The sequence below is a fragment of the Pangasianodon hypophthalmus genome, chromosome 2, assembly GCF_027358585.1.
Source record: "Pangasianodon hypophthalmus isolate fPanHyp1 chromosome 2, fPanHyp1.pri, whole genome shotgun sequence".
NCBI classification, from domain to species: Eukaryota; Metazoa; Chordata; class Actinopteri; order Siluriformes; family Pangasiidae; genus Pangasianodon; species Pangasianodon hypophthalmus.
In genome coordinates this window covers 19832046-19856394 of record NC_069711.1, presented here as the reverse complement: position 1 = coordinate 19856394, position 24349 = coordinate 19832046, and the positions used below count along the sequence as shown (strand labels likewise).

At 39.7% G+C, this 24349-nt stretch overlaps 1 protein-coding gene across 10 annotated transcripts in view; it reads right to left on the bottom strand.

Moving 5' to 3' along the window:
- The window catches only part of tp63 (tumor protein p63), a 71908-nt gene that overhangs the window by 12277 nt on the left and 35282 nt on the right, over positions 1-24349 (bottom strand). For 8 of the 10 annotated variants that reach the window (XM_034310093.2, XM_053230197.1, XM_034310075.2 and 5 more), the window contains 3 exons: positions 8832-9080; positions 490-676; positions 276-391 (listed from right to left, as the gene is read on the bottom strand). In XM_034310093.2, the coding sequence (XP_034165984.1) occupies positions 276-391; positions 490-676; positions 8832-9080 (552 nt within the window). Of the gene's footprint in view, positions 1-275; positions 392-489; positions 677-8831; positions 9081-14994; positions 15186-24349 lie in introns of those variants that run through there. The other 2 variants (XM_026920750.3, XM_026920759.3) reach the window with 1 other exon arrangement.

Sequence of the window (24349 nt, the reverse complement as noted above, 5' to 3'; positions counted from 1 at the left end):
TTTTAATATACTTTGTTTTGTATGAATTACTATAAGTGTGGATGTTGTGATGTGTGTTGGTGTTTGACCTTACATTTGAATCTTAAGGAGGCCTGAAAAACTAGAAATTTGGCATATTCTCAAACTGCAGAACAGGCAGAGCTGTGTGAGAAAAGGAAACCTAAAAACAAGGTGTGTAGTGGGAGGGCAAACAGGTGGGTGTGTGTGTGTGTGTGTGTGTGTGTGTGTGTGTGTGTCTGTGTGTGTGTGTGTGTAGGTGTGTGTGAGAGACTCACCTGCGGGGGTTCGTATGGCACCAGAACACTCTGGCGCCCGGTAATGGAGTCTTCCACATACTGGGCGTGGCTGTTGCCCTCCACTCTGATCAGGTGACTTGGCGGTGCGATTTGGCCTGTACAACAAATGGAAGAGTAGTTAGACTTTTAAAAGTCATTCTATATTATATTTGAAATCATGAGCATGTTCTCAACGCATGGCAGGTTTGCTTACCGTCATTGAATTCTCGGCTGAGCTCATGGTTGGGGCATCGCTTGACCACCTCAGTCACATGCTCAGCTTTTTTGTAGACAGGCATTGCCCGGATGACCGCTCCCTGAGGTGGGCTGGTCAGAACTTTGATCTGAATGGGACATGTTTTAGCGATCTGACAGTACAGCTTCTTGAGGTCTGTGGAGTACTGGAAAGGACAGAACAAAAAGGAGAACTGTCAAAAGGCAATATAAAGTCCTTTGTATCTCCTTCACCAAAACCTATGCAATAAAACTTTCAAAAGCAAAGAGGATGTGGCCACTGGCTCAGTAAAGTGAAACACCTGCATCATCGCAGCTGTTTGGCTGAACAACAGCCATAAACCCTTAAAAGAGGAGCAGCATCTGGCTACTTCTGCCTCTGGCCTCAAGCAGAGGGGGTTCAAATGTGAAGCCTGGAATTTTGGCCACACAAACAAATACAATAAAAGAAGCAACTATTTTAACTGTATCAATGTACACCATGTATCCTACATCACAAAATTTACCCTAACCTACAGATGGGCCATCTGTTCAGCATTTCCCAATAGCTCTCTGATGACGACAGCCTGATGCTACTTGACAGAGTGCCGTATCACCAACCACAAAAATCATTCTTGCATCACACAATAGGACTGACTCACCCTAAGTGCCACAGACTAACATTACCACCAAGAGACCTGGATTTACTCATACACACTGCATCACCTAAATACTCTCCCACACACATTTACACAGGTTGCAAAACATCCTGATCAATGATGTAGCAATGAGTAAGAAAAAACAAGCTGACTATATTTTAATGTTGTAGTCCCCAAAGGAACTCTACAGAACCTTACCAAGAGAATCTGAGATTAGAGTAATTGGTAGAAAATTTTGCCGTCTGCATCAGAATGTTCAAAATGCAATCGGACCGCACTGGTTTAATGTAGTGCGTTCAGGCATTGGTTTATATTTTCAGCAGACTGATTTATACATTTGTGCAGCCCAAGGGTCATGATGGATTTCGGAGATGGTTTATGTGAAGAAATCCAATAACATAAAAATTTGGACGCCAGAAAGTCAGTGCAGGATAACAACATAGCGAAAGTCTGATCTAAGCATTAGTTTGCTCACTGCTAGAGTAAATCTCTAAATGTTCATCTGACACTAAGTCAAAATGAAGGAAAAAAAAGGCAAAATGGCACTGAAGTCAGTCACTATCAGTGTATCATAAAATTGACAGTGTACACAATAAATCCCTATTAGATCCAGTTTCAGCTCATTGGCTCTGAAAAGAAATGAAGCTTTACTGGCAAGCGTGTCAGTGTCCTTCTCCAGAACTTTTCTAACCCTACAGTGCTCATGCTCATGGAAAAACACTGCAGTGAAAACGTTTCTCTTAAGTACATTTCTAAAGCTGTGGAAGGAAGGAGGGGTAAAAAAAGAGAACATTGCCCCTGGGCTGATTGGAGGAACAATGGGACATTAAATTCCATTTCTATTAACTTTTGATTTGAGGTGTTCTTGTGAGAGGAGCCCATCCCAACACCTGCCTATTATCTCTTTGAGTATTACACAAGCTTGGCAAGGACATGCGTGCATACACACACACACACACACACATATACACGTATACACACACACACTTGCAAAAATCCCTGCCATTTCCCTTGGGCTTGTAATTAACGTCCCTGAAAGACTGAAAAGAAACAAAAAAATTGGAAAAACAAAGTTACGAAAGGTGTGTCAGTCCACAACAGGGTGTAAGACTAGACTAACAAGATTAATTTGGCTATAAGACATAAGAATCTTTTATATCATCTGAATGACCAAAGACGGGCGAGGCATCAGTGTGAAGTTGATGTGTAGATGTTACCTATATGCTCCGGATTGGCTGCTTCAAATTCATAACTAAATACTACAGCAAACTGGAGCCAAGATCTAACCAGTCCTGCTCTGACCTACAAATTAGGCTTTCACCAGTGAAAACATGGAGGTGTTTAAGGTTTTGGAGAGGTCTACTATTAAAAAAAGACAGTTGAATAGCTGTAATTTTCCTGCTGTTCCCAACCATACACATGTTGAAAACTTGACATTCACCGAAATGAAATGTAAGAAAATATAACAGTATTTATATTTTATATTTACATTTAATTGGATATATAACAATATAACCATCAGAAGCAGAGAAGGACAAAAAAAGATTCAAACGACACATTGAAAAGACTGCTGAAAATAAAATCTAATTAAAAATAATCTTGAATATGTCATTTCACAGCAAAGATGCCCTTCTGTCAACATAAAGCAAAACAATTGTAAAAAAAAACAAGCGTGACTTTCTCCCTTCATACAATCACTCATCCCTACACACATATACCCACACACACACACATGCACACTGCATCAGTAGGAACACCAATCCCAGCCCTGAAGCAACACATTTCAAACATTAAAATATGTGTGGCGGCTGCTGTGTTTGCTCACGGCCAGGCATGAGCTGCTGCTGAGAGAGGGAAAACACATACACACACACACACACACACACAGGGTGGAGCTGTACAGTGATCTGATTGATGGGAGTCAGTGACTTTTTCACAGGGAGGGGCATTTTGGTGCTAACATGCAATTATCTCCCATTCATTGGCCACAATGTGAATTACACAGCTTGGGAATGTAGCACATACAAAAGATGTAAGAATAACTCTTTGAATGGGGGGCAAGGATTTGTTCAAATGACACAGCCTACAATAGGCAGAGCTCAATAGCGGACGGCTAAACTGCTTGTCTGACACAACAAGAGGACAGCATATGAAGCTTGGTGTGTGGCATTTCTTTCAAAGCCGCCAGCAAACACCTGGTGTTCCTGATCCAACAGTTTGCTGACGTTAACAAGAGTCACATTCTGCTCTCCTCTTTTTATTAGTGCACCAATGGAAATTAAAAACTGTCTAACTGGCCTACACAATAATTCTTTTCACATACAGCACATCTAGGCAGTGATCATTAAGCTCAAAGTTTACAGAGACTGTACAGTTCTGCACACATATATGCAGAAACACTCCTGCACACTCGCGCAAACCCCCTGCGTGTCAGGGCAGGTCTGCAGCTGCAGTGCTGGTGTTGAAGTGAAGAAGAGCTGCGGGTTCAGGCAGGATGGGGCGGCTAGGCCCAAAGCCCTGGCGCCTTCAGTCTTGTCCCCCCTCATAGCAGACATGTACCATCACGCCCCAGGCCGCTCGCAAAACCGGCTTCATTGGACAAAAATGCAGAGCTGTCCCCCCCTCCCCACATACGCACACACAGCAGGAAGGAAAAAAGAAGGGGGAAAACACCTGCTCGCTGTGATGGTGACAAAACAGACTGGAAAAAAAACCCAACATGCTTGAAAATCAAGGTTGTAGCGATGATGTGGAAGAAATATGCAGAAGGCAGATTTAATTTAATGTGAAATTAAACAAATGGGCCTACTCCAGCTACAATGAACCCTTATAGATTCTCTAAGTACTTTGTATTGTTGTGTCATCACCTGTTTCTCACTGGATGAGAAGTCTAAATGAAATATATGCAAAGCTATACTACAGGGAGACATCACACATGGTGCTAAACATACTGACGGGACACTTAGCTGAGGTGCCAGGATGATAAAGTGTGTATGTGCAAAAGTAAAGCGACACACTTCCTATATTGCGGGACACCTAAGTGTTAGCATTTCATCAACAGTAGATCAGCCAATCAGTCGCAGGCGCACACTAGCACCTAATTACGCTTGGGTGTGAGCGTCTGTGTTTACATTTTCAGTAAAAACAGAATGAAAGCAAAAATAAGACCACTTTCACTTTTTTTTTTACGGAAAAGATGGTTCCGTACAGTTGAAGATGGAGACGTTTGCTATGCTCAAAACTGCAGGACATTTTATTGCTTGTAGAAATACAAAGCTGGTCAGTTGTTTTCTTGGCTTGAATATCCTATGCGATTTGGTAGATGATTCTTTCTTCACACTTACACCTTCCTTACAGATGCAAACAGAAGCCACTGTGCTTTCTGTCACTACTTAATTCCCTTTCATTAAATTATATGCTTTCGAAATGTGATCTTTCCCTGAGAAATGTGTGACAGCTTCATGTAATTATGCTGGATTTTCCCAGTTTCCTTGAATGGTTGCCCTGAGCACTGCCAAATTCTTTCCACTCACAAACCCTTTTCATGTCCTTTCTAGAGCTTTTCTTCTGCGACTGTGTGCTCATTCAAATACATACAAAAACACATGGCACAAAGGCTGGGTTTTAGCTCCTGAAAGGGTCAGGAATTTAAGAAGCTAGTGTCAGCTGCAGACGAGAAGGTGGGCTTTTCAGAGTTTTGGTGTGAGATGATAGCTAGAGGAGATTGAGATTGAGATCATGACTATGTGATCTGAAACAAACATGGCTGCCAACAAGTTGACAGCTTTTCACTGACTTGATCCAGTAATTGTTGCTCTCTTCTTTTTTAGGTGCTGTAGAATACACAAAATCTCCCACTGTACAGAAATCCCTTCTGGTACAGTGTGCTTCTCAGAAACTTACATGGAAATAAATTCCTTCATAAAAACCTTTTCAACCAGAGCTCATCTGAGATGAAAAAAAACAAGCACTCCCTCCTCTTCTTTCTTTTTTTTCAGTAGGTTTTAGAACTTCATGCTGTGGAGTCGGACGAGTCCTGACAGGCTCCTTGACACAAACAAGCCTTGGCTCCATCTCACGAGGCATGGGACGGGCCTGCAGATGTTCCCGGACAAGCTGCATCTTGTCACCTTTCGCTGGAACACTCGCTTCTTTGAGAGCTTTTCCATCCCCCCTCCTTTTCCCTCCACCCTCGCCCCTCCTCTGCCTTTTCCCCTGGTGCAGTACGGCATGAAGTCAGAGAACTTAATTCATGGAGTAGGGTGCAGCGATTGGCCCTTGAGCACGATAGGGTTCAGAAAGGAGGCACAGAGTATTTACACAAGCATTATAAATCCATTCCCCTAATCCCCTGTCCTTTGGCTTAGACTACCCAGGATGCCTGCAGTGGGGTCCAATGGGCTCACGGCATGCTAGTTCGTGGCAGATGCGCTAAAATGCAAACAAAGCTGATGGTTCGTCACACAAATGCACAGGTGACAAGTTGACAGTGGATTTCTAATGAAAGGCTTTATGCCCAAATCAAACAAATGATACATCAACACCTTGAAACAATCATTTCTCTTGAGTCCCACTCAGAAAGTGAGACTAATCAGTGGAGTCATCTTACAAAAGACAGTGTACAAAAAAAAAAAAAAAAAAAAACAGGATTGCAAAAGCATTCCTGTAAGTGAGGTAGGTTGGATTCAATACCAGGAAATGCATGAGTGTGTTTTTGTGTGTCACCGAAGCCTTACTTAGGAAGACGTATCTGGGATAAAGGTGTGTCCGCGAGAAGCAGGATTTATCTAGAAATCTGAGCCTTCTTATTTCGAAAGGTTGAAGCCCCAAAAGCAAAAAAAAAAAAATATTAGTATATTAGATGGTGAATATTAAAATTTTACAATCAAACTTGTATGACTGATATAAACTTCTCTTTCTCTCTCTCTCTCTCTTTTTTTTTTTTTTTTTTAGATAAAATCCAATGTTAAAAGCAGAAGTGTGACTGTGAATTTTGTAAAAGCTAAATTTTCACTAGACTCTGAGTGTATCCTGTCTACAACCTAGAGACAGTGGGCCCCAATTGTCAGTGCTCATGCATCATAAGCAATTCTCACCACTATTACTGTACACTGGACAGGTAACTGTGGTGCTGTGAGATAGGATGAGCCTCAAACAAGACAATGGAGTGTGTTTTTCTCACACCCAGAAGCTTTCCACTGAACACTGATGTCAGGTACCTGCTGTTTTTTGGTGGAGTATGCCACATGAGCGAGGATGACATGGGCTGTTGTGGGAATCGGGCATATGTCACTATCCCACACACCTCTGCAGCCAATGAGCATGAAGGGACTGTCTGAGAAAAGTTCCTTCCCTCCACTTGTTTACTCAGAGGCATAAGGCATTAGCTTTTATCATCAGTGTAACGGAAACACAGGTTTTTCCAGTCTATCTTGTGCCAAATGGCACATCGTTCATGATGCTTGAAATCAATTCCCATAGAATCAGAAACTTGTTTTCTGAATTAACCCCTACGATTAAACGGCTGGAAATTCTAGACCTGCATTAGGTTAGAAGAGCTAGCCAAAACCAACCGCTCTTTTCACACTGACAATACACTAGTCTTATTCTTTAGATAACCTCGTAGCAGATGTAAAGCTTAGCTACAGATTAAATTTTCTATCGCCACCTACTGGCGACTTCGAAGTTAAAGTTGACGACTGTCCGCTGGGGTGCGCTGTCCCTTAAGATGACCGCCTTGTTGTCCCATTTGTTTGGCAGTACTTTGCATAGTGACAGCCAGTGTGTTTACTGCCTACACAGGACAGCCCCTGTGAACCACTAGAACCTGACTAGCTGGTTCTGTCGGTTGTCAGTTTGAAGTGGCACAAATCTGAGCCAAACAAACATGACACTGACATGTAAGTAGCTACTGTAATATTCACTGATGCATATTATTGCTGCCATGCAGCGATAACGTAGCAATTACCTCTAAAAAAACTCGCACCTGGAGCTAACCAACCAGCAGGAGGCAGTCGTGAGCATTGTGCATTTCGTTAAGAAGTACTGAAGTTCATTTAAAAAACACTGATAGCCCTTATTGGTGGATTCATCCATCCATTATCCATGAAATACAGTTTATAATAATATCAAGCATTTACGAAAACTGAAGAATTATTGGAACATAATACATGTACATGTAAACAGGATCAAAATTTAGTGAGGTCTACATTGCAGAACTGTGTCATTGTTAATATGTGACAAATGTGTACTAAATCAACTGCTAATTTCTAATCTCTGTTATGTTACACTTGCATTACTCCATAAACTACTCTTTCTTCAATTAGGCTGCTTCATTTTCTTGGATCAAATATGAGGGTGAGTCAAATGAAAATCTTAAAAGTGTGACTTAAATTAGAATTTAATCAATTTTTTTTCTAGCGGAATCTGGATGGTTGCCATGCACTGGAACACTTGCATTGAACAAAATGGAGACGGTGTAAAAAAAAAAAAAAAAAAAGACAGTTTAGTGACACCTATTTGCAATAAACAATAGAAAATAAAAAAATAAGGTTTTCATTTGACCTTGTAATTTGGTTAACATGATGGACTAAGTCACCTGTCAATTTCCGAATTACGTTACATTGACAGAAAATTGAGTTTTTTGTCAATTATAAACGCTTACAATTATATATATATATGTTTTTGCATATTTTCACATATTTATATCATAACTATGTCAGAGGTTATGTCATACATTATGCATACATCTCAACAAGACTGGTAGTGTAGCATCTCATAAGAGTTAAACATAATTGGTGATCAAGTCTAAGGGCAAACCTAATGTCCTCCTCTGCTGCGAGGTCTGTACCTCGGAGTCCCAGTAACGCCATGCTTGTAAATAAATATTTAACTGGTCACAGGTAGAATTTGATTCACTCTCACAGATTTGCACCGCAAAACCCTACGAGGCAGAACCAAAGTTGTAGTCAGCACTAAGATTTAGTGTGGGAGAACACACCTCTCAGTAAGAACAGGCCAGTTAAACCTCAAGGGCTTTTTCCTTCTGACAGGTGCAGTTTGGTAATTAAGACTTTCATACAGATCACAGAAGAGCCTAGAGCTGAGATCAGTCAAAGACTTCACACTGCTCCAAGAGGAATAATCTTCCTTCTAGGAGCACATAAGAGGCCAAACCTGGGGCATTTATCTGCAGTAAATGAATGCATCGTTTTAGATAGGAACAGACATAATGCCCATTGCATACAAATGGAAATTTACATTTTCTCATACAAAAACCAGAGTCTGAGGGCTCTGAAGCATGTCATAATCAGGCTGTATGAGTTCTTGGGAGTGGTAATGACTGGAGGGCACCATGTTGTAATTTCTGTAGCAGAGAGCTTCTGTTGTACCCTTTAATGTAGGCATTTATCCCTTACAAGAGATTATGACTTTTGCCTTGGAAAAATGGGGATTGTATTACAGTGCTTATCTCTGGGTTAATCAATGATACATAATGACTCTGTCACAAGTTTTCCATTTCATTCATATTACATTAAAATATCTGCTGTTTTTACTCATGAACTAATAAAGTATGCATTCGGATTTCTGTAAAGCTGCTTTGTGACAATGTCCACTGTTAAAAGCACTATATAAATGAAATTGAATTGAATTGAATTGAACAAACTGAGTTCATGTGCCTTACCGTCCAGGTGGCTGATTTGGCTGTGCTGGACTGCTGGAAGGACACGTCAAAGGTGTGAGGGCCAGCATAATCTGTGTTGGAGGGGATGGCGGGCGACGGAGACAGAGCCTCGAAGGTTGAACTAGGCTGGGCGTAGGGCGACGGTGCCGTCACATTGTTCTGAGCATGCTCATTGTTGTAGGGGCTGGTGGAGGTGGAGCCGCCATTTTGATCCATGCCATTAAAGGGCCCCAGAGTGGTGTACTGCGACTAGAGAAAAAAATGAAAAATGATGGTCTGAACATGCCAAAAAACTCTTAAAAGCGTAGCTGTGCTAGGCCTTCAATAAAGTGAAACAGTAAGTTATAAGAACAAATAGACTCTGTTACAATTAGCTTTGATGTTGGGACATCAGCTATTGATGTGATGATGAGCTTAGTGAAGTGCAGCCTGCATGGTGGCTAAATTGTGGTCAGATAGAAATATTATCCAAGACATTGTTCTCTTTGGATGTCGTCTTTTCTTACTACTGTAAAGTACTGTGTACTTTTTGTGTCAAAAACAAAAAGTCTTAGATGAGCAAAGAATGGGCTGTAGTATATATGTAGCATGGTGAATTAGCTGGTCTGGCATGATTGACAATGAAATTCACCAGTCTGAAAATTGCTTTCTGTGGTCCCCTATTTGTCTTGAACCTGAACTTCCATACAGGTTAAAAAAAAGACTACTCTCTACACATTTCAACTGTCCCTACAACACTTACACCCTACCAGCAGGCAGACAACAACTCCAAATACTTTGTAATGGACCAAAGGCAACAACCACAACTGCTGAAGACATTTCAGTTACTCAAGATCTAAACTAATGTAAAGGCCCAGTGTGAATAATAAACCAAGCAGTATCCCAATCTAACACTCCTACAATGGCATATAATCTCTAAATCAGAGGTCTGTGGATGTGAATGGAGATTAATCATAGATGTGAATGGAGCCTAATTGTGGATCTGAATGGAGAATAATTGTATTGTTAATAATATGCCAGGGATTAAAGCAAGGGGCAACCAGTGGGTGGATGCTACACCGCTCCATCTGCATTGTTTGAGCAGAGGAATTAAAATGGCTGTCAACTGAGAAGAAGGAAAATGTCCTGGAACTTAGCCAGCCTTTTCCTGCCCCAGTCCTCTGGTGGCCTAGTCAATTCCTTTCCCTTTATACATACCACATTCCTTTCTGAAGGAGCATGGTTGGGTAGCTATTCAAGCTGTCATTAATCTCTACTAGAGCATGTGTTTATTTCAGGACAGAGTCAGCTGTCCAAGCAATCTCTCCCTCTCTCACACACACACACACACACACACACACACACACACACACACACTGACATACCAGATGCTGCTAGTGGCCCAGGTGATTAGTTAGTTCACATTTATTCACAGATAATAAATCGAAAAATAAATATAATCAAAATCTTTGTCTACAGTTATTTCTTTGTCCAACATAATTCATTCACATACAACTGAGTACACCTGAAAGAGGGTTAGTCCTCTGACCTCAGCATACCCGCACCTGAGGGGAGTGATGCATTTCACCTGTGCAGATAGGGGTCAGTGTATGTGTGTGCCATGAGACTTTTCAGCCCTGTAGAACCAATGAGACCCATCTTTTAAAGACTCTGTCTGTGAGAACAATACACCAGCTCAGCAGGTGTAGAAAAAATGGTGCAATAGTAGAACACACACAAACTAACTGCCTCGAGCCTCCACAACACTACAGCTCTCAGACACACGCGCTTCCACAATGGAGCACTTACAACATAATGGAGTCCTCTAGAGACAGAGGGGCGTAGCTAGGCATGCTCTGTGTCTGTGATCCCACAATGCAGCAGTGGAAGATCGTCACATCTGGATTAGACTTTGATTCAAAAATGGACAGTAATCAGTTCAATCTGCTGTGGATTGGGAAATTTCGATACAAGGTGTAACAAAGTGGTAACAAAGTGGTAAAAAGTGGCACAGGTACAACTGATGATATTATAATTGGTGATTTTTTTTTTAGCAGTTAACTGAACAGTTTATGAAACTCTACATTTCAGGCTATGAACTCTGAGGTAATCACATATTACTAAAACTCCTGTGGAATAAAAACAGACAGTGATAGTGGGAGAACCAGCTTAAGCATCCAATGGGGTCGGATATTTCCCATACACTTTGAGCCACTCTGACCTCATGGGCTCTGGATTTGTAGCGTAAAAATACAGGAGCCTGAAGCCAAAACAACACAGGAGTGAGAGAGAAATGCTACTATACATCAGAGGTGTGTAAAAAGAAAATAAAGTCCAACAAAGCCGCGATGAACACACTTGAACGAAATATATATGCCAGTAGTGTGGTTTAATGTTCTTGTAGAGAACATACATGATAAGATAAGATCTGGATTGGAGTTTTCTCAAAACATTACTCAGTGGCGTGATTATTTCAGACCTGAATACACAACACTGAGAAGATCAAAACCCACACAACAACGCATTACAATTGTTGGACTGCATGCAATCTTAGCAATTGTCATTAGAGAAAGCCTGTGCGACAGAGTGCAAGAGATTATACTGCCTTCCATCTTCTCTTTAATCAGGTATCCCAATAATACAACAGTCATCTAACAACTACTTTAACTGCTCTTAAAAATACCACTCTGTTTATAGCCTCCTCAGACTGCAGGCCCCTGGGATATCAGAACGCTAAGGAGAGGAGCTGTAAATCAGACACCCATGACGGGTCTGGCAGCCTTTAATAACGCTGGTGCACAGGCCACAATTCTTTCACTGTGGACAGATGCTGGGGTAGGCACATCAATCCAATGGCAAGCGGACAGAGCAAAAGAGAAAAATAACTGACCTTCGGAATGATAGCTTCTCAATGCCACCCTTGGAATCTTAATAATGCAATAGCACATTGCAAAGATTTTTGAAATGCAAACAGCCCCTTAGCTAAAAGGTCACCATCAATTTCAAGCCGATTGCATAAGCTTTGGTTTGGCATAACGACTGGGATGAATTAATTGCAGAAATGCTTTTACTGATAAAAATCTCGAATAGTGGGTTTTGGCTAATGTTCTAAAACAACAAAAGGAAAATATCTGTGTCATGCCTCATTTACCACAGAGAATGGTATCAAATATTGACATTAACTCCACTCTGAGATTTTCAGTCAATTACATAAGTTTCGTGTAAGAAATGCAAGTACACGAATACAGAATGTCTTATTCATTTTCGGAGTCCCAAACTGTTCATGATATTTAAAAACTTCAGCAAATGTATAAGCTCTATGCATATTAGGACTCTTCCTTATTTTTACATTTGTCTTTACATACTTTAAACAATCCTGTTAAATATGTTAATTTTACCTGATATATAGTTTTATAATTTATATGATATATAAGCAAATATATTATTATGCAAAATCTAGTAAAAAAAAAAAAAACAGACCCATGTTTATACAAGTTAGCAAGGACCAGAGACCCTTTAAAAAATTTTTTTTTAACAAAGTACGAGAACGTGCGTTTAACTCACATATAGACCTGGCTAAAAAAAAAAAAAAAAAGTGATTACATAGCTGAGTATGGCACTTTATGGCTGGTTCCAATATATCACTCACGACATTATTATGCCACACAATTTACGCTTGAACACATGAGCATTCAATTCCAACACATTTTACACATTAACACATGAGCGCTTACTTCCAACACATTTTACACAGGAACACATGAGCGCTTAATTCCAGCATAACATAGTTGAAGAAGAAATCTACTCAGACTATCAATCCTTATGTTTCTGTCTTGATAACTATCACCAAAAGTTAACTAGTTAGGTCAAAATTCCTGATAACCACAAGCAATAAATCACAGCAACCTCTGGCTAGGTCCAGATTTGGATAAGGTGATAGATAGGGTAGCCTTGCTGTCCAGATCTTTGAGACATTCTAAGCTCTAGTGAAGAGACACGAGTAGGGGGTGACCTGGCCTGGGGGGTAAAATAGCTGCTATTCTGATGAGTGCTCCAGTGACCTGGGCAGTGTGTAGGTGCTGACAATCTAAGACATTCTTGAGTGACCTACAGGGGGAGAGTCCATTAAGCACTAAATTGAGGAGCGGTGGAGGAGTTAGGGGGGTAGGGTGTCGTTCCTTAGCTTTATGCCCACTGGGCTAGGCAGAGCAGGCGATTGTATCTGTATCAAAACACTGTTAAAACAATTAAGCCTTTCACGCCCGACGCCCCTTCTCTGGGACACTATGGACACATTCTTTGAGGAGTCTCTGCCAAGCGTTGCATAAACTGGGGGTCTTTAACCAGATACCTTCCCCCTCCTCGTGATGAGAGAGACATGGACATCACTCAAAGACCAGCCACCACTCTACGTGAAACCTAAAGCTGCTCCTAACACGACTGATCTACTCCTAACACATGCAATATATTTTGCCGTCTTTATGTAACTGGAATAGCAAACTCACAGGCAGCGTCTGAGTGAACAAATATTTCTTCTACCCACCATCTACCCACCATCTACCTCTATGTCTCCTCTTACAACCTTTTACACGGGTGACTCTGGAGCCCTAACCCCTACCATCATCACAGAGGGAGAGAGGAGATGAGAGGGAAAGAGCATCTAAGAGCATTAATCAAAGCTGTGTGAACTGTGGATTGGTTACCTGAGCTTGGCTTTTAAAAACTCACAGGTAATTGGGAGGATTGGACTGTGTCTCTAACAGCACTCAGGTCAGACACTGGGCTAACGGTGTTGTGTTGACAATAGCTTTGTACCAAAGATTGGTGACTCTGAAGTCGGCAGTCTCAACTACCACCTGCCAATAAAGAATGGAGGGGATTTTGGAGAACAAACAGGACAGATCCACACACCATCTTAAACAGAAAGGGGGGGATTTCAAAAGAGACTCGAATCCAAATCCTGTTTCCAAAAACATTGAAGAATAAATGTTTGGCATATTTTTATATGTATAATGTATCACTGTGATTTACAAACTGTCAAATACCTGCCTGGATAAATAAAGTGAAATACATATCCTGTACAAATGAACAAGAGGAAATGAATCCCTCTAAATACAAGCAATTTTTAAAAATTATTTTGGATGTATAAAATGTAATGATCTGAATAATGTTAAAATGTTAAAATATTTACTGAACTAAGTGTTGAGTTCAAATACCTTTCTGAAACCTCTGATTTAATTTTCATCTATCCTAAAAAAAAATCACTAAACTAAATCAAAGCTGCAAATTGACTGTCAGAAGACATTAATTAAAATTTTTAAAAATGTGAAAATATGTAATAATTATCAGTTTAAACTCAATTTTAAATTAGTTTACAATTTATAAAAATTATTTTTCTAAAAATAAAATTCATATTGATTAAAAAAAATTCTGCCAGTCATGTTTCCAGTTGTTTATTTTTAGACCCTTTATGAAATTCCTTTGGTAGATTCTTCTGGTAATGAAAGTTAGTTAATGTAAATTAAATTACAGTGATTTAAAATTAGATAGAGTGGGCATACACTACAATAATAATTGCAAAAATAAATGCTACAATTTTTTTGTGGCTGAAAATACCCCTGATACAAAACCGCACACTTGTTTTTCTACTTTTTTCAGCTACTGCTCTGAACCATATGTTTAAGATGCCTATACTACTTGTACTGAAGCTTTGCCAATCTGTAGCACAATTGTTCAGTGCAAATACACTCAGCAATCTTAAGCAAACTCGCATTATTTGCGGAATGCCTCAACTCAAACGCAAGAGCTACAAGCCAACAGACATAACAATAGTTAAACAAACATATTTGTGTTTCCCTACAAATTACACAACACAAGCAAGGAACAACAGGCGACTGTTTGAGAAATGAAAACCTCATCACACACAGCAAAGCATTTAGTAAACAGCAAAGTAAGCATCTTAAAAAAAAACAAGTATAAAACTTTTTTCTGACACCAAAATGTAAACTACGCCCAACTACCTGAGCAACCGTTTCAAATGATTACCTAATAAAATTAGTGCAGTGTTTATAGTTTAAGACATAGTGCATCCAATTTTGCCAGCCGCTCCATGGGATCCTGCCTAAGAGCCCAGAGCGAAGACATGGAACCTCCGTCCATAGACGTGGACTGGTAGGGGCCTTACCTCACTGTACGATGCTGGGTTGTTGGTCTCCAGGTACAACATGTTGGCGCTGAGATTGAGCAATGCAGCTGCTGTTTGCTCCACAGGCTCCAGGATTCTTACCCCTTACTCTTTATCTATTTCCCCCTAAAACAGTGGTGATGAACACTACAGATGGGAATGGGACAGGCTTAGAATCTCTATAGAAATTCTATGGTATTGCCATATATACCTGGGACACCAGAGGGGAGGGCCTGAGGAGCTACCTGTCCACACCCTTTTTTGGGAAGGTACTACCTGTCTTCAAGCCAACCCTTAAGAACAATTCTGCAATGTTCTTCAAAACATAGGAGACTTCGCTGTTGGGCTTCTTCTGATCTCGGTTCTTCTAAAGACCATCTTGCTCTGTGCCAAATGGAACATTCTGAGTAACGATCATCTAGACAATTTGGACGGATAATCCTGAGATTGCATGGAAAATTTGGACATAGATTTGTTTGTTCTCTGGTTAAAAAATCCAAAAGCACTGATAAAAAAGTACTTAAGATTTCTCAAATCATGGATTTAAATATGTGTGGATAGTATAGAAAGCAACCACTGCTTCAGTCTCCAACTTCTCTAAAGAGCAATTTCAATTTGTCCAGTGAATTGGTATAAAACTTAATCATTTTAATCATTTTCAAAGTTTTAACATTTCAAATGACAGTATAAACCTGAGTGAAACATTAAAAAATTATGGAAGGCATAACCTAATAGATACGTCTGCATTTTGAAACACAGAACAGAGACATGCATGTCTTAAGGACGCTATCGTTTTAGAATCGTAAGCTGGCCTTAGAACATGGAATTCAGTTCACCATGAAGGCTCAGACCACCTGAAGCATTTTCAGCCATTATCTGCATATGAATGGATGCCCTCCCACCCCCAACATGCCCCTAGCACTGCCTCTATTAGTGTCACAAAGGACTGGCTGTAGACTGCTTGTATCTATCAAAGATGACTGGTGTAGATGTGTTTTGAACACATAAATGTTGGTTCAGGCCAGGGGAACTGACTCTCTCTTTTGTAACCAAATTAACATGCCAAAAGGACTGTGGTGACTAAATCCAAGAGTAAAATGAAAGAGAGGGAAAGAGAAAGAAGCAGGGAGACAGGGACAGATCAAGACAGAGACAGTCAGTCCTGTCTGATACCTTCTTAAACAGAGTTTGAAAAACATTAGGCTTTTAGGTTCCATATTTGATTTGAGTTGATAATTATGAAATCAGTTTTTTTTTCTAGGTTTAGTTTTTATCCTTGAACCTTCTTGTACTTATTTCTGAATCATTTGTTGATCTACAGAGAAAGACAATCAGCATAAAATTTCTGCTTTCTAGTACAACCCAATAACATAATTTCAAAAAATATCATATGAGTAAATACATTGGTTTAATCTTGAACAGACAATATTAGACAATAACCTATTTAAATACTGCTGCATTTGTGTAATTCTAACATGTTTTCACATCACTTTTGCATATTTATCATACAATATTTATAATGCAGTTGGATAAATGGACTTGAGTCTCCTTTGATAATACTCCTCAAAATATTTAAAATATAGTTAATTCTAAAGTATTTGATTCTAAATTATTTTCTACTAAAAAAAAACTTCGGAATCTATGGACTAAAAACTTTCTGATTTGTATCTGCATTATGTTTGAGTCATAATGCATAACCATGGGTCTGAACATGGTACTTTAAGTCTGAACATACTTTACTGGCTGGTCAATTGACATGTTTTTGCATTTAACAGCAATAAGCTATAAACCCATTTTATGTTTTTTTTTTATATCCTCTGTAGATCTGATGCCTTCCTTTGATTCCTCAAGATAATTGAAATTTTATAATACTACTAATATTTCCAATGAATCAGAGAGCAGTTAATCATTTTAAATAAAAAAAAAAGACTCAATACTAAATACTGGCTGATATACAAAACCTCGTTTATCAAATCCAAATCTTGGAACAAGGGATGCAGTAAAGACTTCTGTGCACATTTAACTTCTCCATAAAGTGTGGCTGGACTGTTTGGACTTTGCAGCTAAGTGCAGCTTTGGGGTGGGAATACTATTAACTCAAAAAGAGAGAAAACTAATACCTTTAGGCCATGAGGCCCTAAAGAGCTGTCACCACAGTCAACCCCCTTCCACTGTAACTACTACCGTCTCCAATCAGTGGCCCACACCCTGTCTTGTTACTGGGGGCATTTAGCCTTAGGTCACCTGGTCCAAGCACAGCCCAAACAGACTGCACTACTCCTGCATCCAGCGATGGCAGTAGCTCTTATTCACAACCTTTTGATGAGGGCAATTAGGTTAGCTAAACAAACTTCTAATTAGGTTAAAACAACACTGGTGATGGTGCTGAATAGGGTGCTCAACTAGTGTTTCTTTGAAATCCCAGGAGCCTACTGCTACTGAGATTTTGTGATAGTAGTGAACAAAAGTAAATAAAGTTGTAAACTAAATCATTTTAGTGCCCCATGTTTGAGTGGGCGTGGGCTTGGAGTGTTGTTGCATGAAACTGCTGAAGAAAACTTTTCGATTTATTAAAATAGCAAGATGGCAGGCCCCTAAAAAGTGAACCTGGAAATATTCACACTTGGGCTGAATGCAAATGATAAAGGCCTTCTGATGATATTTTGCATAATCTACACTGTATATAACAAATCGAGAGGCAATGTTCTCTGATCTCGCATCCATATTAATAAGATGGTTACAATGTGGATTTTTGTGGGGAAATTCTTGTCTAGGGGTAATGTCTACATTTTTCACTGTGTGGAAAATGTATTTGTATCTACTGAAATATACATCACCTGGTCTATTTTGAAATGTATTTTTAAAAATATCAATGTGAGCTCAATGTTGACCACATAGAGCAGCTGAATAGTGATCATTGCTGCACTTGTTAAGTGGTACACCTATTTCTGCAGTGAAGATATATTAGGCAGAGAATGTCAACACACACTAGACAAAACATTTGTCTCTGAATTAGGTGAGGTTTGTGAGGCAATAATCATCAGCTCTGAGCCAAGAGAGGAAGTAAAGCAAACACCAGCTTTTTGGTGCTTTAGACAAAAGATGCACTTAACCGAATGTGGCTCTTTGGGGGCTGTTTGGGCTTAGAGCTGCTGGATTAGTGCAGTATCGTGTGTCAGGTGCTTGGTGTTCGGAAAGACACCTGTACAAGGAGCTGACAGCCACCAGCACCTTTTTTTTTGAGTGAAAACACAACAACAAAAAACAAAAAAAGAACTTTTTTTTCAAAATAGCTTTGGAGAGCCACTTAGGCCTCATAGGCTCAGCTTTGCCCTAGATTTGTTTACCATATTAGCATAAAACACTTATGTTGAATTGAAAATGAGATTAATTTGTTCTAAGAGAGAGACTGAAAAAGAGAGACAAGGAGAAGACATAGAGAACCAGGTGAATCGTTTCATGTTGCCTGCTTAGCCTGTTGAGGGCATGGATTTGTGCTCTTCTTTCTCCTCTGAAAAGGGGATTTGCTCTTTGATGAGGATGCTACTCCCCGACCTTTGATTGGAGCTACCACAGGATCTATAAGCAACCCTGGCTGAATGTAGAGGTGCAATGTCTGCTTATGGTCTGAGATGCTCACTCAGGTAACATCCTGGGCCAGGGACTCCGAGAATGTGCACACCAGCTCACAGACATCCACGCAAATATTTCTAACACCTTACTTGCACATGCCAAAGTACCTACATGTTTTGAGTCAGCCATCATCATCCCTCTTCAATTCAACTCAATTCAATTCAACTTTATTTGTATAGCGCTTTTAACAATGGACATTGTCACAAAGCAGCTTTACAGAAATAAATACATCCCTGTTCTGAAGTCATCCACAATTTCAGGCTTGAAAGACTACCGTCCAGTAGCACTTACATCAATAAAGATGAAGTGATTTGAAACATAAAGGACTCAATAAGCATACAGACCAAACCAGATAGTATGTGAGCCCTAGCTCACCTGGAAAACAAGGATGCCAATGCCTGGCTGATGCTGCTGGATTTTAATTCAGAAATCAATATCATTGTTGCATAAAGCCTAAATAACTACTACGCCATGTTCTGAATATAGCCCTCTCACCAAGGTGCTGGACTTCCTGACAAATAGGTCCCAGCTCAGTAGGACGTATAACTGTCTGTCCCACCCCACAGTAATCAACACAAAAAACCCCCCAGGGCTGTACACTCTGCCCACTACTGTACACACTGAGGTCACATGACGTTTTGGCCAGACACCCAAACAAAATTACAGTCGAGTTTGCAGATGATTTCACAGTGGTGGGTCTCATGACCAAAAGGAATGACACAGAATTACATAGCCTACGGAGAGAAGATAAGACTGCCAGAGGACTGGTACAAAGTCAACAGCCTTTTCCTCATGAAGCCTGGAGACTTTGAGAAAACATGCACTACACACTCACCAGTGTGGAATTGGTGAGCAGCTTCAAATTCCCGGGGGTACCATTCCTTGTCTCAGACCAGATCCTGCATTACTAAAATGGTCCATCAACATCTCTACATTTTTAGGAGGCTGCAGAGAACTGGGATGAGTTCAGCAGTCCTCTACTCCCTCTATTCAAAGTGGAGAGTGTCCTGAGATTCTGCATCATACAGCAACTGAAACACTGAAGATTGGGGTTCTTCAACTGCTATTGAAAGCAAAGCTGCTCAGGGCATCACCAACACCAGGCTTCCCACCATGGAGGACATTTACACCAAAACGTGTTGGAAGAGGGCCAGGGATATCATGAAGGGCATGACTCACCCCGCCCGTTAATTATTCATCCTACTCTCTTTGGGAAGCATCAGCTACCAGAATTGGGAATATTATTTTTTCCACAAGCCATTTAGCTCACCAGCAATTTAACTAACTACATAACAACCCTCCCATAGCTGTACAAACTATAACACGCCTTGCCAGTTCATAAAAAGCCAGCACTACAGAGATTCTGTTCCTGTCATTTCAGAGAGATTTTCCTTGCCTCTGTCACCTTTGGCTTGTTCAGTAGGGATCTAAATATATATGTATGTGTATATATATATATATGTATGTGTATATATATATATGTATGTGTATGTATATATATATATATATATATATATATATATATATATATATATATACACACACACACACACACACACATATATATATATATACACATATACATACACACACACAGAAGTCTTAGGCACATTCAAAGAAATGCTGTAGAGCAAAGATGCCTTCAAAAATAATGAAACTAAATGTTTCCACATCAAAAAAAAAATACTATAAAGAGCACTAAACAGTAATAAATCAAACAAAGTCAATATTTGATGTGACGCTCCTTCGCTTTTTTTTTTTTTTTTTTAAAAGTAGTCTCAGGTACAATTAGTGCAGTTTTATAAGGAAATGAGCTGTAAGTGTTACTGAGCATCTTGCAGAAGCAGCCACAGTTCTTTCACTGTCACACTTATTTTTGCAGCAAAACCCAGCAGCCTTCATTATGTTTTTTTGTCTGAAAAGTGTCTCTTATGTAATATGCTGCTTTCTTTACTGACATACAAACATTTTTCTGTAACATTTAATTTTGTGCTGGAAAACTAATGTTTGGAAATCTAAAATGTTTTTGTACTGAATCAATAATGTAGAAGTCATAAAATAAAAATCTATAAAAAATTTTGTACTAAAAAAATAGGCTGCTTAAGACTTGTGCACAGTACTGTATATATATATATATATATATATATATATATATATATATATATATATATATATATATATATATATATATATATATATATATATATACACATATTTCTGTAAAGCTGTAAATTGTCTTGTTAAACGTGTTATACAAATAAAATGGAACTGAATCGAATTGAATATTGTTTGCACCACCTGGACCAGTGAACTGCACATAATTCAATATTTTTCATATATTGTGTTGCTTTTAAATTATTAACATATACACTGACTTGTTACCCTGCACTACTGAGCCAGAGTAAATACCATTTCATCTTCTTTATACTTGTGTGCTGATGAATGACCATAAACAATCTTGAATAGTGTTGAAGGTCAGGATAATAAGCTGTTAGTAAAGTCTAAAGGAGCAGACACCTGTGGGCTCCTAAAAACAAAGGGTAGGTTAAAAAGTCAACACCTGTACATGAAGATGTGGAACTGCTTTACTACATAATTAGTTTCAGCACGTTTTTTTTTTTTTTCCTGTTTGAGCCAATGTGCAGACCAAATCTTCAAATGCTTGTAGACTCTCAAGGGTTCTTTGGATAGTTTAAAGTTTTTACATCTTCCTAAAGGTGTTCTACTTGGAAGCCCGTTAGGAAACACTATCAGACTATCAAGCATGTACTGTTTCCAATTTATAATTAACATAATTACACTTTTGTAATAGTTACAAAAAGGTATGAGTTACTGCAAACCACTGGCAAAAAGATCTTCCAGTAAAATATATGTACAAAAATGGGTGAACAAACAGTAATTTTGGAAGGGGTGGCAGCATGTAAGCAACACCGCTTCTTAACGCTCTGTAACCACCTCATGCTGAGTCAGGGTCTGGCTGAAAAAGCACATCAAAGGACCAAAAAAGAAGGGAGACACATTGTAGACTAAACAGTCAATACAATGCAAGTGAAAGACATTCCTATATTATGAAATGAGCTACATTTTTTTGGCTTGCCTGAATTCACACCCAATGTAAATTTTAGTCAGGAGAAACTCTCTCCAATCTCTCAGCACCTAATTCAGGTGCTGCCCTCTCACTGGATCACAGGGTGAGGCCGCAGTGTCTGGGCCCCTCCAGCACAAACATTACTGATGCACCAAAATCACTGACAGAAATTTCCAGATACTTTCTAAAACTAGTTGTACTTCATGTAAAATGTCAAGTAAACAGAAAAAAGACATGAGAAAAACACCCTTTAATACCTAAATTCAGGAAAGAAAGTAAAACTTGAGCAATTCCACAGGATCCCAGAGGAAAATATATAATTAAGGAACTGAGCTTCTCCTTTGGCTGTCACATCTCTCAATGTCCCTTATTCATTATCCAAAGCCTGTCCCTATCTCCCCATGGACAGGAAGCTTGTAATCCTTAGCTGATCAACAGCTCTGTCTTGTTATGACATCCATTTTTTTTTGTAGTTGAATACAACACTTTCTTCCGTCACCATCTTTGTCACATTCCTCTATGTTATTTGATGCCGCGTTCTTGGCTCCCGCTCAATCTCGATTCCACCTCCACCATCCCCCTACAGTGTGATAGAGGAGAGGGCCCGGAGCTCAAAGCTGCACGGCGGCAGGTGCTGCTCTAAATAGCTGCCCTGCGGCTAGTGAAAAAGTACGCACCTCCCAGAGGAAAAGGAATTTCAGATTTAAACATAAAACCCCTTCACAATACAAACAGCAATCCCTGAGGGTGCTAAACGCACCGCGTACCGTCTAATGACTCATCAAGCAGGCACACCCCTGGAATGATGTGCCAAGTTTTTTTTTTGGTTCCATCAAAAAGGGGATTGTTGGGACAGAGGGTCAATGCCCACCAAACTCCTTCCTCAAACATATACTCCTCAGAGTGCTCCAGCCCACCACGGCTATGGCACGTCTGGCAGTTCAGGCGGAGGTGGTAGCGTGCCACGCTCACTGCACCACACCCAATATTAAAGGAAGGAAGGTGGGGGCGGACACAGGGAGGCAGGGTGCAGGGTGGTGCTGTAAGTATGGGGGGCATTAATCACCAGTTCAGAGCCCCCCCCTCCACTCAGCACCCCAGGGTAGAGAATAACACTGATGTTTGTGCCTCTCCTTTTTATCCTCTTCTGTGTTACTGCTGGACAACAGCATTCCTGTGCTGGGAGGGGACCCATCACTTCACCTCCCTGGCTTAGAGACCAAACTGCAGCTCTATCTGGAACTCACACTCTCAGATGCCAGACTTTCCACTGCTCTCCTGGTGTGTATTTGCTGTAGTTAGGCACTTAATGATGTAACTATTCGTGACAGCTGAATTCTCACACACCCAGTATTTAAGGAAAAGAACAAGCTTTTTTTTCCCCAGAGAAAAGGATAGGGAGAAAAGATTTACTCTCAAAAAGGTGCTAAAATAAAAATGCACAAATAGAATTCAAAGAGCTACATATCTGACTTACATCAAAGTAGAACATTTCTGATTGATAGTTTTGTCGAGGATCGGCTCCATGTTCAGAGTGCATGAGTCCAGTCTACGCACCGATTTTAACAATAATGCAGAGTTCAGTTCAGCTGTACAACTCCGTCCACATTATCTGAAGCATAAATAGCAACACGATGACTGCTCTATTTAACGCCGGCTACATATTATTGGTACGCAGTCATACATGCATTCAACCTAATTGTTAGAAAATCCAATCAGAAAAGTGGTTCCTAGGTTGACCAGGGGAACCCCACACCAAACAACGACCCCAGATGTGCATGTGGGCAATAACGGCTTTCACTGGAGTTTACCACTGAATTCCCCCAAAGCCAAATGATGCACTTCATTGGTCACGCCAAACAAAGTAAGTTTCACTTGCAGAGAGGTAATAGGAGTTTTTTTTTGTGTCATGACATTTTTATTTAATTGACAGCAATTATCCTTTCACCAAGGCAGCCTGTAAATTAATTTCTGGATTATAGTAATAGCCTTAATTTCCATAAAGCAGTCAAAAATGTTTGTACATTTTTTGTGGCTTTAAAGGAAAATATTGGAACATATAATGGCTATAATTACTGTAACAGGTCCTTAGCAAGAGATTCTCATTATTTATATAAAATTGAGTTCGGTTTTTAACCAGTTCTCTCATGGGAGCACAACCTTTAAGCATTTTCACTGCAATATTTTAAACTATTATTTAAGTAGTTTAGTGTGTTATGACCTTTAGCGGGTATGACCTAAAAGGACATATTTAAATCTATGGAAAATTTAGATAACTGGTGTACTTAATAACTTGATTCAGTCTATACTTAGAGCAATTACAGTAAATCAGTAAAACAAAAAAGAAAGCCAATGAGTGCTCTGAAGTTGCGAAACATTTCTTGGTATTATGAAGTATATTGCTGTATTCATCAGAATTGGTTTCTTCACTTCAGGCACTTTTTTAAAGCCATTTAGGAAAAACAATCCTGATGAATTACTAACATCTGTCTTTGGAAATCACTTCCTGGATTGCAAAATATTTGATCTGCAATAGAACTATTAATCCTGAGGACATGCCGCATGAACATTATGCAATGAGAACAAGAAGAGCTTCGTAAAAAAGATCACAGTGCTCAGTGAGGCTGCAAATTC